The 14760-nt window shown below is 32.4% G+C and overlaps 2 protein-coding genes across 4 annotated transcripts; both read left to right on the forward strand.

Moving 5' to 3' along the window:
- The first annotated feature begins 1156 nt into the window (after positions 1-1156).
- On the forward strand, positions 1157-3001 carry MIP1 (major intrinsic protein 1-like protein). Its single transcript, NM_001288459.1, is given in 4 exon segments — positions 1157-1487; positions 1974-2269; positions 2648-2788; positions 2903-3001. Coding segments are annotated over 4 exon segments (867 nt in total).
- A 4058-nt stretch (positions 3002-7059) lies between these two features.
- Positions 7060-11955, forward strand: LOC102601208 (uncharacterized). 3 transcript variants are annotated; one of them, XM_006360630.2, is made up of 9 exons: positions 7060-7167; positions 7344-7452; positions 7551-7572; positions 9556-9612; positions 9683-9764; positions 10729-10824; positions 10928-11052; positions 11182-11200; positions 11417-11955. In XM_006360630.2, exons 2-9 carry the CDS (start codon positions 7353-7355, stop codon positions 11684-11686), a joined length of 771 nt encoding a protein of 256 aa, XP_006360692.1. In that variant the 5' UTR covers positions 7060-7167; positions 7344-7352; the 3' UTR covers positions 11687-11955. The 3 variants fall into 3 exon arrangements, with proteins under 3 accessions (XP_006360692.1, XP_006360693.1, XP_015170443.1); XM_006360631.2 differs by having other exon boundaries at positions 7069-7167; positions 7341-7452; XM_015314957.1 differs by having other exon boundaries at positions 7087-7174.
- Positions 11956-14760: the final 2805 nt, after the last annotated feature.

Below are 14760 nucleotides of genomic sequence, written 5' to 3' on the forward strand. Positions count from 1 at the left end.
TCTCCTTATAGTCTTTCCTTTGCCTAATAGTGTAATAAAAAGAAATCACTTTTTATGATGGCAATACAAAATTTCAAAGTTTTGCTTAGCTGGCCTTTGTTGCAACTATTTGAAGATTAGGTGAATAAGTTTGCCCCGACCAGCAAATCAAATGGAAGAGTATAAGCTTTTTCAAGAAATAAATTATGTGACACTCTGTAGAAGATAATAAGGACAACTAATTAAAGCATAGAAAAAATTGTCAAGCATCCCTAACTTTCATGATTATTATTTTTTATAATGATGAACTTCTGATCAGCACCTCAATTAATTTCATATAGTATATATCATCTCTTACTAATAACTGATACTAGTTAACTCTATCAGCTTAGAACAGATAGAAATCAATCAAATATTTTTGTCTCTATTAAAATTTGAATAGAAAATCTTATATTCTCAATTTACTTTATTAACTACTAGGTCAGACCTTTGAATAGAGACTTTCATAATCCAAAGCCTTCTTTTCTTTCTTTACCAAAAACAAATATATTGAAAACACACCTAAATTCGGTGCAATTATTTTTTTCATCCTCAAATTAGTGACAACCTTAAAAACACTTATTTACTTGACTAACTGAACTTAAATACACTTCTAATCTTGTAAAATGAGTGAAATACATCCATAAATTCTCGTCAAGTTTAAGAGTACTTTAAATAATTCTCTCCGCTTTTTATTAAGATTTTCATGTTCTTACAAGATTTGAGACCACTTGTGGCCGATCGTGGGTGTATCAAAGTATAGTTAATCAAGTAGAAAGGTGTTTTTAAGAGTGTCAACCGTTCAGAAACGAAATTAATAATTTACGTTAAGTTCAAAGGTGTTTCCAATACTTCTCTCGCAATATTTTCACTCTGTAGTGGACTTCATAATTTGCCATTAACAAGTTAATCAACCTTACAAAAAGATTATAACAACTCCATAAATTATTATACAACTAAGTGAAAAAAGAAAAAAAAAATTGTACCATATTTTATATTGGTGTAAATGATGTGTTCTCCACTATAAAATAAGACAAACCTTATCCTTGTCTCAGCACCTTACTTCCTTTTCTTGGATTCCATTGAGCACTCAATAATACACAGAGAGAAGAGAAAAAAGTGAGTGAGGAAAAAAAAAATGGCAGAGAACAAAGAAGAAGATGTTAATCTTGGAGCAAACAAGTACAGAGAGACTCAGCCATTGGGGACAGCTGCTCAAACAGACAAGGATTACAAGGAGCCACCACCAGCTCCTCTGTTTGAACCAGGGGAATTGTCATCGTGGTCTTTTTACAGAGCTGGAATTGCTGAGTTTATGGCTACTTTCTTGTTCTTGTACATAACTATCTTGACTGTTATGGGACTTAAAAGGTCTGATAGTTTGTGTTCTTCTGTGGGTATTCAAGGAGTTGCTTGGGCTTTTGGTGGTATGATCTTTGCTTTGGTTTACTGTACTGCTGGTATCTCAGGTTAGTTACTAATAGTACTACTTAATTCTTGCTCAAATCTTTTTTTTTTTGCTCATGATACTGTAAAGTTGTAATCTTTTTTTGTTTGTTGTCACTGATTTTCATTTGGGGACTGTTTTTATGGATCTACTACAATACCCACAAAAACCCTTTGTTTTAATTTGCTTATGTTAGTAGTTTGACTATATAATTACAATGAACTTAGTGTAATTTCACGAGTGGAATCTGAGCAGGTTAAGATGTATGCAGTTACCCCTATCTTAGAGAGAGGTTGTTTCCGATTGATCCTCGACAACCCTCCTCCTTTATCGGAGCTTGAGACTGGTGATGTGAGTGAGCTCACACAAGTGGAGTTAAATTTTAAAATTTAAAGAATTGTGAATTGTTTATCTGTTGATGAATCGAGCTAGTTTTTGGGGTTGAATAGGCTGAGTATCATTTTTTACATGTGCTCATGTACTGAGTCCCTAATTTGTACTGAAACAGGAGGACACATTAATCCAGCTGTGACATTTGGTCTGTTCTTGGCAAGGAAACTGTCTTTAACAAGGGCAGTGTTCTATATAGTGATGCAGTGCCTTGGTGCCATCTGTGGTGCTGGTGTTGTGAAGGGTTTCATGGTTGGACCCTATGAGAGACTTCAGGGTGGTGCTAATTTTGTTAGTCCTGGCTACACCAAAGGTGATGGACTTGGTGCTGAGATTATTGGCACTTTTGTCCTTGTCTACACTGTTTTCTCTGCCACTGATGCCAAAAGAAGTGCTAGAGATTCACATGTTCCTGTAAGTGCTTTCTTGTCCTACCAATAACTTTAGCTTAATAGTGCTAGAGTACTTTTTTGGATCAAAGTTTTGATTTTTACCTTTAGGAGGTAAAAAATGAGAGTAAAATGGTTTGATACATACACAATATAACTTAACTATTCTTGTCTTAAGAACTTGTGACAAGATTGGCCCATTGGCACTGCCTTCTGTGCTATGATGCTCCGACTCTCCCAAAAATACAGCCGAACCCGTGTCGGATTTTTTGTAAATGCACTAATTTTGGAGGATCCGACAAGCATCCATTGGCATTTCTGAAGAGTCTGAGCAACATAGATTTTGTGTACTAGATTCAAGTCAATGTATGAGGAATCATAATATACAATTTTGTTATGACAGATTTTGGCACCTCTTCCAATTGGATTCGCGGTGTTCTTGGTTCATTTGGCCACCATCCCAATCACCGGAACTGGCATCAACCCTGCCAGGAGTCTTGGAGCTGCTATCATCTACAACAAAGACCAGGCATGGGATGACCACGTAAGTCTTTAACTTAGAAGCACGTCGAGATGACAAATTTTCCGACATTTTGAAAGGCGTGTTGTTGTGTTATGTCTTGACTAAAAAGTGTTGTTTTTTCCTGATAATTTTCAGTGGATCTTCTGGGTTGGACCATTCATTGGAGCAGCTCTTGCTGCAGTTTACCATCAGATAATCATCAGAGCTATTCCATTCAAGAGCAGCAGGTCTTGAAGAGTTGAAGATACCTTTTATCTTATCATTTTCCCTGTCTGGTGCTGTTGTTTATTGTGATTTTTCTACTTTTCAGATGTCAATTATGTGTGTAAATTATCAGGTTTAATGCTTGTATCTAAAGCTTTCTTTCTCTAAATCAAGTGAAAGATTCTTAGTCCATGAACTTGAGTCTTTTAATTATTTTAATGCTTTTTAGGACTACTTTTCCCCTGATTTCACTCAACCAATAGAAATAATAACTACTCGCTCTGTCCCAATTTACTTGCTATTTTTCCGAGAGTCAAAACAGTTTAAGTTTGATCGAGAATTTGCGCACAAAATCTTCAATTTTTTTGAAATGAAATTTATATATTTGTAAATTACGTAAAAAGTAATTGATAATTCAAAATGTTAAAAAGATCTAGAAAAAACTTATGATTAAAGATAGATGTGTTTGAATCTTGAAATTCGCAAAGTGCAACATAAAATGGAACGAAGAGAATATAGTTGAGTGATCATCCGAGAAATTATCTCATTTTCCCATTCCTTTCTAAGGTCTTTTTTTTTTTCCACCAATTCTTATGCAATGATAACTTCAAACATTTGAAACTTCTTTTCGTATAATCTAAGTTTTGAGAATTACTAGTAACTTCATAGGAAAAACAACAACGATAAATTCACTTTAATTTTACACGCAAACCAGCTTATCGAGGCAGTAGCAACAAAAACAAAAGTAATGACATATAGTAATAGAAACCTAAAATAATGAAAAATAAGATTAATACTAATACATAGAAAAAGAAGAAGAAATACATCTGACTAGGGGTGACAATTGGGCGAATTGGATTGAATTTTGGGCGGGTCAAAATGAGTCGAGACAATAAACGGGTCAAGATCCAACCAACCCAACCCAAATTTGTTTGAGCTAAAATGGATTAGGTCAAAACGGGTTAGGTAACGGGTCAACTCTGCCCGCCTAATTTTTATTAAGTTTTAATAGTTTTATTTGTTACTCCTTTTGTCCTTAATTACTTGTTCACTTTTAAAAATTGACACACCTATTAAGAAAACAATAATTGACATAGTGAGTTTACCATTTTATCCCTATTAATTGTGAAGTTAATGAATTAAAAACTTAAGATTTTCAAGAATTTTTATTTTTTTTCAAAGTAATTAATTAAGGGTATAATATGTAAAAAAAAACTTGTTCTTTCTTGATTTGTTAAAATGGACAAGTAATTAGGGACAACTAAAAAGGAAAAATAGACAAGTAATTAGGGACTGAGGAAGTATTTTATATGCTTTTAGTACCTAATAAATTATTATAACTATATATAATATATTAAAAAAATTAGAAATATTTTGACAAGATTTCTCAAAAATCAATATCAACCCAAATTTTAATGGATTGAAATGGGTTGAGCTAACAAATTAGCGGGTCAATAACCAACCCAAACCTAAATGGATTGGGTCAAGTTGGACGGGTTGAATTTGATTTTGTCACCCCTACATCCGACTACCTATTAACCCTGTATTCTAATCTTCATCCTCCATATCCTTCTATCAAGGTTATGTCTGCGGTGAGCATACCTAAATCACCCCATCTCAATATTTTTTTATTCTATCTATATTCCTTCTCAAATTCACTATGATCAATCTCTCACACCTTCTTACCGAGGCAGTTACACATCGATCTCCTCTTCACATAAAATATATTGAGCATCTATCTTAAAACTTAATTTAGACGTTTACAATTTACTAGAGTAAATTAAAGAAGAAAGAGATATGAAATCGACAATTCAAATGTCTACACATGGATCAATTGAGTAGACATTCAAAACGAGATACAAGGAAACAATTCTCAAATTTTGTCTAAGGGTGTGTTTGGTATGAAGGAAAATGTTTTCCATGGAAAATGTTTTCCTAGAAAATGTTTTCCTGGAAAATAAGTTGATTTTTGACTTATTTTCTCATGTTTGGTTGGTGATTAGAAAATATTTTTCGGAAAAGAATTTTAGTGTTTGATTTATGAATGAAAATATTTTTGAGAAATATCTTTTATTTTTACTAGAGTAGAAAATAATTTTTGAAATTGAAAACATTTTTTAAAAACAAACTTAAATTTCTTTTGGGGGGTGGGGTGGGTAGGGGGTGTTGAAGTTGGAAGAAAGTTTTGGAAAATGTTTTCCATAAGTTTTGAAGGGAAGTCATTTTCCTTAAATTTGAGGAAAATGAGTTGATTTGGAAAACATTTTCCAAAACATTTAACCCAACCAAACATGAGAAAATTGGAAAACATTTTCTGGAAAATGTTTTCCATCATACCAAACACACCCTAAATATTCTTTAATCCAAAATCCAGCTAATCCAACTAATTGTCAACTTAACTAATTATAGTAGCTACTTAAAACTATTACTCCTTCCGCCTGTGTTTATTTGTTCATATTTAATTTGATATATCCATAAGAAGTAATAAATAAAATAAGAATTTTATTATATCACTGTTAATTATTATAAATCATTTAAATATTAAAAAATGAATTGAAATAATAAATAGACATATTAATAATCCATCCAAATTTAAATGAATTGAACGGTTTGAATTTGATTTTATCAAAAATCTAAATAGACATTAATTGCAAATTGCCTTCAAGTTTGATTCTTACACCTTTCATCCTCATCAACAACCAATTGCACAATCCACTTTATTCAAACATCATTCACAATAAATGAAGAAAGCAAAAGGCTTTAAACAATAAAAACAATAATTGAGGGTAAGATTAAATTTTGTAAAATTATTATTTATTTGAATGAATGTTATTGCATTATTGTAAATATACACTTAAAAATTTATATATCAATTTAAAAATATGATTTTATTACTGCACAAATATATGATATATCTGAGATCCCAACTTAAAAATCATTATTATTTTCTTAATATTTACATTGTTTCAAAAAGTTTACCTAAATTAAAATAGAAAGAAATTTTAATTTGAACATTTTTCATTAAAAAAAGATGAGTTTTAGTTACTACTCTCCTCTAGGTCCATTTTACTTATCATATTTTTCTTTTATATACTTCTTAAGAAGATATTAACTAAAAGGACAATTTAACTAAATCATTTTTATTTATTCTTTGAATTTAATTTAATACTACATTTTTTTACTACATTAATCTTCTCCATATTTATTGAATAAAAATAAAACTGTTAATTAATTATAGTATCTTAATTTTATAAAATGATACTAAGATTGTGTTCGGACATGCAATTTTGTATTATGATTTTAAGTCAGTTTTTAAATACGCGATTTGAAATCATGATTTCACATCCTAAATTTTCCAAAAAACAATCATGATTTTATTTTTTAAAATGTAAAATTTGACACATAAGTTTATATATTACATATAAAAATATATTTTTTCATCAGATATGAAAAATATTGCAATTTATATTACTTTCTAAAATTTTATTTTAAAATATCAAATGGTATATTCAAATAAAACTCCAACTTTAGTATTATGATTTCGCATGTCCAAACGAATTGTAACTAGAATGGACCTGAGAGAGTATTGTACTATTCCCTCTGTCCCATTTATATTACTCTACTTGCTTTTCTAAGTCAGTTTAAAATAAAATGACATAATTGTATATTTAATAATAATTTAACTTTAAAATGTTTATTTTTTTCTTAATATGTAATGATTTATAGTCACACAAATATCTACTCCTTCGATTCCTTTTTAATTGTCATAATTTCCTTTTGAGGGTTAAAACGATATGAATTTTGACTAACATTTTAAAATATATTTTTTCATCATATTAATATGAAAAAAGTTGCAATTTATATTACTTTCTATATAAAATCTAAAATTTTATTTTAAAATATCAAATTAATATAATCTAATCTAATTTACATATTGGCTAAATTGATTATCGAAAAGTGAGACATGATAATTAAAAAGAAACAGAAAAAATATGACTTAATTTAAATCATATGTGGCGTCAAATCAAATTAACTCATATAAATTGAATCGGAGAAAGTGATTTTTTCAGTTTGTACTTTGTAGCCACTTGCTTTGGCACTTTTCTTTTGGCTTAAAAGCGAAAAAAAAAAGAAAAGAGAACGTCGTCTCCACGGTTTCAATTTTCAAACCCAACTTGAACGTCTTCGCCAACTGTGTAAGAGGAAACTTCGCAAGCGTTTTCTATACTTTTTTGCTTAAATTGTCTCAATTTTGTTTATATGGACTAACATTGACTTGGCAAAAACTCCTTTTCCCCATTTCATTGACTGAAAGCAAAAAAGGAGATTTATCTAGGGTTTCTGATTTGCATTTCTCTCAAATCTTAAGCAGAGATCAGATATGGGGTCGCAAGAGTATTTGAACAAGATGCAGGTCCGACAGAATTATCGCAACCTTTGGCACACTGATCTTATGAGCACAATCCAAGCTGATACTCCTTGTAAATCTCTACCTCCTTCAAGTTGTCTGTATGTAATTCCACAGAAGATTATTATGTGTATTGCTTATACGGTTTTTTTTGTTTTGTTTTGGTTGCAGATTGCTGCTTTGCTTTGTGGTGGTACGTATGTGTTTTTTTTTTTTTTTTCATGATGTATCTAATGTTGTTGATTTTTGATCTGTTGAATGTATGCTTATTGTATGAATTGTAACTGAAAAAAAAAATTGGTAGTTTATAGGAGAATTTTATGTTTTGATTGTTGATTTGGATGGAACGAGTGTTTTGCTGAGAGGAATTGCGGTGATTTGACTTAGTTTGTATGTGCTCTTTAGAATTGAGTTTTATATCCATCCTATTAGTTAAGTTGGATTTAGTCTAGTAGTACCTGTTTTGTTAGATCCCTTTAGTTTTCGACCCGGCCTGCCCGCTTGCTACTCTAACTCATGAATGTAGAGAGGTTGTTTTAGATAGACCCTTGGTCTTCAAGGAGAGCTTTTCAAAGTAGTTTGAAAAAGGAAATACGGAGAAGAAGAAGAAGACATGGCAACCAGAAGGAGAGCAGTAAATAACACTCAGGAGAAAAGGAACAATAACATCGAAATAATGCGATAATCAAAGCACAAGAAACATTAGGGTGACAAAGTCCAAGACAAGAAGCTACGAGAATAATGCTAATACTACTGCAAGAAAGTGAAAACAGATATGACAGAATGATGCTCCAAACTACCACCATTGTAAAAAAAAGAGCCCAAACAAACACCATTGAATATGAGCCAAGTGAAGAGAGAGAAAATAGACACAACAAATGTTCCAGTGAAAGAAACTTTCAATCTTAAGCTTAATTTGATGTTCGATTGAGAGCTGTTGCAGTGTGATGCGAATTAATTAGTTTAACCTAGTATGTCCGAAGATATGGAAGACCATAACATTCAGCTGTTTGTAGTTTCCTTTATCTGGATTATCCTTTTTTTGAATGTTGTCTTATGTACATTTATTCAGTAAACCCAACTTATCAAACAAGTTTTAACTTATTAAGCAAAGTGATGCACCAATTGATATTTACGCCAATTGCACCAAAAGGAATGGAAGGTTGTTTGTTTTTTTGACTTGGCTGGTGGCTGAATTATCTCTCTGCTTTCAACCTGCCTGCCTGTGTGGTCACGAATGGTTGATTTCTGTTAAATCAAGCAGAAAGTTAAAGTGAGATACTGTAAGACATGGTGCAATTTGGAACTACGAGTCCAAATAGGATTTTGGGAAGGGAGACGGGGTAGGGGTTGCTGTTGTAGTAGAAAAGAGGAATTGTTTACTGGAAATATCTTGGTTCTTTAGGGGATATCAGGGATAATTTAGAGCGCTTCTAATTTTAAATGTACTGAACAGCAAGAAATAGTGAAGGATGTTTTCCTCTGATTTTAGTTTATTTGGTTTTAATCCCAGTTTGCGAGTGCTTTCCAATTTTTTTTAGTGACTCTGGAAAAATCATATCATCAAATTGATTCATGATCAATTTAACCGAATGTCCCACAACATATGTGTTGTTGTGATTAGATTCCCAGATATTTATTGCTAACATTCTTTAACATGGAGGTCAATGATTATGGTAGACAGTTAGAGATAGTCAAGTGTTTTCTCTTTTCCCAGAGGTAGAGCAGAGCAGGGTCTAGTCTGGAGCACCCATCCGTTACCTTTGTTTTTTCTCTTTTTTTCTTTTTTTTTTTTGACAAAATTACTATTGTTGTATTTTTACTTTGGTTATCCTTACTATTATTACTGTCACTACTTCTCTTTCTTCATTATTTTCATCATAGCTTTTGTTTCTTGCATTTCTCTGAAACTTGTTCTATAACCGATTTTCTTGAGTTGAAGGTCTATCGGAAACAACCTCTTTACCCCACAAAGGTAGGGGTAAGGTATGTGTTCACTCACCCTCCCCAGACTCTAGTTGTGGGACTATTCTGTGTTTGTTGTTGTTGTATTCTTTAACTGGATTCTTCCTATACATTTCGGGTATTGTGCACTAGTGTTTTCTTCTTTTTACTTCAAGAGATAACTCCTTTTAGTAAGTAATATATTTGCCTTGCTAAATTCTCAATTCTGCAGTGCACCATGTGCATCATATTTGCTTCGGAAACGAGCTCTCTATGGTGATATGACAAGGTATGACATTTATCTTTCATCAATCCCTGGTGGTACTAGTTTTGGTATAATGAAATTTTCTGTCTCACAGGTATACATGCTGTGCGGGTTATATGCCCTGCAGTGGTCGGTGTGGAGAAAGTCGTTGTCCTGAGTTTTGTTTAGCAACTGAGGTGAGCACCAAGTTGATTACCTTTTTTTTTTTTGCTTACTACTAGAATATAAATAAAATTTATGTAATTATAGTTTAAAATTGTTTTGATTAATTGTATTTGAATAGAAGAATATTCTCAAGTACAAAAATGTTTATTTTCTTTACTCTACCTGATTAAAACTTTATATGAGGAGCGCCTATGCGTCCGTGCTAATTCATTAGTTTTTCCGCACGGCGTCAGAGTCGCCACATCTTTGTAGAGAGTTACAAACTTCCACATACCAGTAGGCAGTCATATGATATATGCTTTGTGCTGTACTCTCCTCTCCTCTCCTCCTCTGACAATTGGTGCAGGCTCCACCTTGTGATGGTCTGTACTTACTCCCCTTTCAGAAACTTGTGATGCTCTTTTTCTGCCCACCAGTGCCACTCCTCTTTTCAGTGACCAGCCCCACTCTTTGTGATGATTAGCATCTCTCCTTTTTCTGGTGACGGGCGCTCTCCACTCTTCTTTGGGTGTTTGGCACTGCTCCTCTCTTTTCAAGTATATTGCTTAGGCGACTGATACCCTTTTTTCTAGGACGATTGGTTCTTTCTTCGGCAGGTGAATTGCGCTGCTCCTCTCTTATTCAGTCAACCAACATGTTCTCTGTTTTGGACGACCATTCTAGTCGCAACATGCAACCTTCCAGTAGTTCCCTGGCCACACTTGGGAAACAACGTTCTGTCTTAAAAAGCAAGCTCAAGTTAGTCATAGAATGTTCTTGAGTTAGAAATAAGAGAATTTTCTGATGGCTGCCAATAAGTTTAAGTTTTCACCTTGAATGTATGCAGCATACGACATCAAACATTACCTTATCCTAACTGTGGTATCTACCTATAATTTTGGTGGGTTGTATTTTGAGCTTCAACCTCCCTTATATTGCCTCGTGTGCTTTAATATTCTGATGCAGTGATGGATTATCTATCTTTGAAACTACCAGGTTTTTCTCTGCTTTGGAAATTCAGTGGCTTCCACCCGCTTCATGTTGCAAGATGAGTTCAACATACAAACAACGCGATGTGATAATTGCATTATTGTAAACTCTCTCTCTCTCTCTTTCTCTCTCCAAGTTCCCCTTTTTACTGAATTTTGAGTGAATCCGTAAGGTATTTCGTAACACATTTCTTCCTGCTTTGTAGGGTTTCATGTTCTGCCTCCAACAACTTGCTTGCATATTTTCAATTGTTGCTATGATTGTTGGAAGTGAGGAGATCCAGGAAGCTTCTCAGCTGCTGTCATGTTTGTCTGACATGGTCTACTGCACGTAAGCTTCTCTATATTCGCTCTATTCCTGGACATTATCTTCATATATTGTTTTCTGATAATCCTGTATCTCTCTATTAACAGTAGCTCAAAATTCTTTCCTAACTATGCTGCATCTTCTTGATTGCAGGGTTTGTGCCTGTATGCAGGTAAGCAAGAAACTCAATTCAACTTTATCAACTATGAAATGATTCTCCTTATATAACTATAAATTGACAATGGTTTATGCGGAAAAAATTAAGTTAAAAAGATAGTTGTCATAAAAAAGATCGAGGAGCTTACGAGCAACCTGAGCTTGTAAGGTTTCCACGGTTTCCTATTTAATAATTTACATCTGAGATTACTATGTTTGATGAGCAATGCAGACTCAACACAAGGTTGAAATGGACAAGAGAGATGGCAAGTTCGGTCCTCAACCAATGGCAGTGCCACCTATGCAGCATATGTCCCGACTAGATCAGCCTTACCCACCAACTGTTGGATATCCTCCTCCAGCTTATGGTCAACCACCTCCACAACAAGCTTATCCAGCTCCTCCTCAACAAGCTTATCCAGCTCCAGGCTATCCGCCTGCTGGCTATCCACCTGCGGGCTATCCTGCCTCTGGTTATCCACCTCCTGGCTATCAGAAGTGATCTTCTAAAGGATTTGGTGCGTATTTCTGGAATTAAAAGAAAACTGGAAATGAGTTTATCTACCGTAGCATGAACGGAGTGTGTATTTGTATAGATTCATTGGTGGATGGCAACCGTAATTGAACTTGTGTGCTCTGAGGTTTTCTATAGATTTTCGTCTCAAAGAAAATTGTTTATCCTCTTAAACGATGAGAACAACATCCCGCTGCATCTTGCAGCGAAGTTCTATTGGTGTTTGAAATTGAATTGGTATCGTGATGTGTCAAGTTCAGTGTTTACTTGGCGTTTTGAATTTGTGTCCTTATATGTGTCAAAGCTCACAAATCCATTCAAATTTTCATAGTTCGGATTCTTCTCTGCAACTCGGGAAGATGGAAGAGGAGAGTCATCAAAGGGATCAATAGTTTAACCAGAAGGCACCAAACTTCCAGAGTGAAACCCCCAAACCTACCACTTATTCTTTGTCTTTTCCCCCTTAGAAAAAAACTAGAAGGCCATGTTCTTGGAGCACAATTTAACTCAATAATTTAGGATTGTACGTTAATTTGTACAACAATTCTTGCTGATAGGGTCCAAGAGTGGTTAATTTATGGTGGTTGGAGAGTAACATAGAGTGTAAAGGTTGGAGAGTAAAATATAGAACCCTATCTTCTATTTTATTCTCCAAATATAGAGTTCTCTATTTTTCAGACAACAAACTCTATAGCATATCTGATATTGCGGTTAAAAATTGCTTATTTAGAACACTTCTTTAAAATGGTTTTTTTTCTTAAAGTGCTCTTGAAAAAAAGAAGCAGCATTTTTTTTTATTAATTCATTTGAAAAGTGATTTTCATAAATGTATTGTGTTTGATATTTGATTGATTGTGGCTAAAAATTAATTTTGATATAGTGAGTATACAATCAGACATAACATGTTAAATGATATAAATAGTGTAACCACATAAAAAATTAAAAATTAAAAATAGCAATAATTACTGCTTGAATGTAAGAAATAATTTATCTGGTCTGCCTTAAAAGACTTAAAAATCAAAATAATTTTTTTTAGAATATCCAAATCAATTAATCCAACTAAACTTGAGAAATCCAATTCAATTCGAGTTTAGTTAGATTGGATTTGAATTATAAGTTCGTAAATCCCGAAATCAAAAAATCCAAATTGAAATTTTCATGTTCAATCCTACTGACCCAAAAACCCATCCCTGGTTCATGTATTATTTACTCTTACAAAACGCTCTCCTACACTTTTTTTTTTAATAAATAGTAAGTGATCAAAATTTCACCTCTACAAAATAATGTATTCTTTGTTCTTCTTCTTTTGTTTCTTCTTTTTTATTCTTTAGCAAAACACTTTAATTTTTTCTCTCTGAAAAGTTGACTCAAACACCTCAACTTTCTAAAAGAAATATCTTTACCGTCTCAAAAACTTGGCCAAATGAGTAACTAAACAAGAAACCTCAGTATTACCAATACAGTATATATATATATATATATATATATATATATATTGAATCAGTATCAATTAATTAAAATTATCAGTTTTATTGATACCAATACAGTATATGATACTTATTTAGTATTAGTTAAGCGAAATTAGTTAGGGATATATAGTGTAATCATTTAATGGGGTATGAATGTAAAGAAGTATATATTTGTAATTATTTTACTTTTATGGAGTATTTGCTTAATTTCCCCCCTTTTTTTTTAAGGAAAAAAAAAATGATTAGATAGCTTTTGAGGTATAAAAATCTATTTTATTCTAAAATACAATATAGGAAATCCTTCTCTCCCATTAATCATACACTATTATGAACAGATGTTTTATCTATCATAAATTCAAATTGTGTTACGAAATATGATTTTTTTCATTTATTTTTCATTGAATCCGCTCACGCATGTCGAAAACATATTCTTATTGAAATACTGAAAATGTTTCTATTTTTTTTTCGTATAAAAGTAACACTTTTTCTTTCCTCACTGAAGATTTTGGGAGATTTGATTTTGTAGCTTTACAAACTTGTTTTTAATTTATGTAATTTATTTTAGAAAATTTTATTTTCACACGCCAAAATCCTCATTTTTATACATAAGATATTTGGAAAATTATATTCTTCTATTCAAATGGTAAGATATCATGAGAGATTATTTCTACGAAAATTTCGAACCTTCCGTCTATAGGCTCTGCTAGAGCTAATTGCCCTTCTAAATGCTTTGTCACATTCACGTAGCTTCTAAAGGATTAATTACTTGTGTGGATCCCTTTTAAAGAATAATTACTTATTTTAAATATATTCTCTAATTATTACCATTTATAGCAATATATAACAATACTATGTATTTTATTAGATTTTTGTTTTCTCTCTCGCCTCTTTCTCCTTTTTCTCTCTCGCCACTTTTCTCCTCTTTTTTTTTCTCTGTACGAGGTATCAATTTTTTAAAGCTACAGTTAAAAGATCCACAATCTTGAGCCACAACTTCAGTTTTATGGCTCTAAAGGGAGAATAAAGTCCCTGAAAATTAAGTTGTCAACCACTATAATGGTATTTAAGTTGTTGATCCTTTTATATTTAATATGATTCAAGAAATGACGTGGATCAAAATAAATGTTAAGGTATCTATAGAAAATTTTTATGGGCATGACCATTCTTGTAGCATGCATCTTTCATCTAAACAAATAGAAAAAAAATAGAAAAAGAAGGCAGAAATGTAATACCTAATAAAGAACGAAGACAAGTATTAATATTACCTCAAATTGATTGCATGCACGTATGCAATATCAAAGTAGTGCGTGAAGAAAAGGACATTTGACAGTCCAAGCAGTTGCTCTTAAAATTGGGATGACAATGTTTGTTATGGGACTTCATCTTGATAATTGACGGGTGAATATCAATTTTACAGTGATACATCTCCACTTTCTTTGACATGGATCAAATTATGCATGTGTTATATTGTATTACAAGTGTATTATAAATTATTTGGGCTGGGATCATTAAAAAGAGAGTGAAGTGTGCAAGATTTATTTATTGTTAATGAATAAACCATGTATTATACATGTCTTATAATCATGTTTTTTT

This window comes from Solanum tuberosum, unplaced genomic scaffold, assembly GCF_000226075.1.
Source record: "Solanum tuberosum cultivar DM 1-3 516 R44 unplaced genomic scaffold, SolTub_3.0 scf00331, whole genome shotgun sequence".
Lineage (NCBI taxonomy): Eukaryota > Viridiplantae > Streptophyta > Magnoliopsida > Solanales > Solanaceae > Solanum > Solanum tuberosum.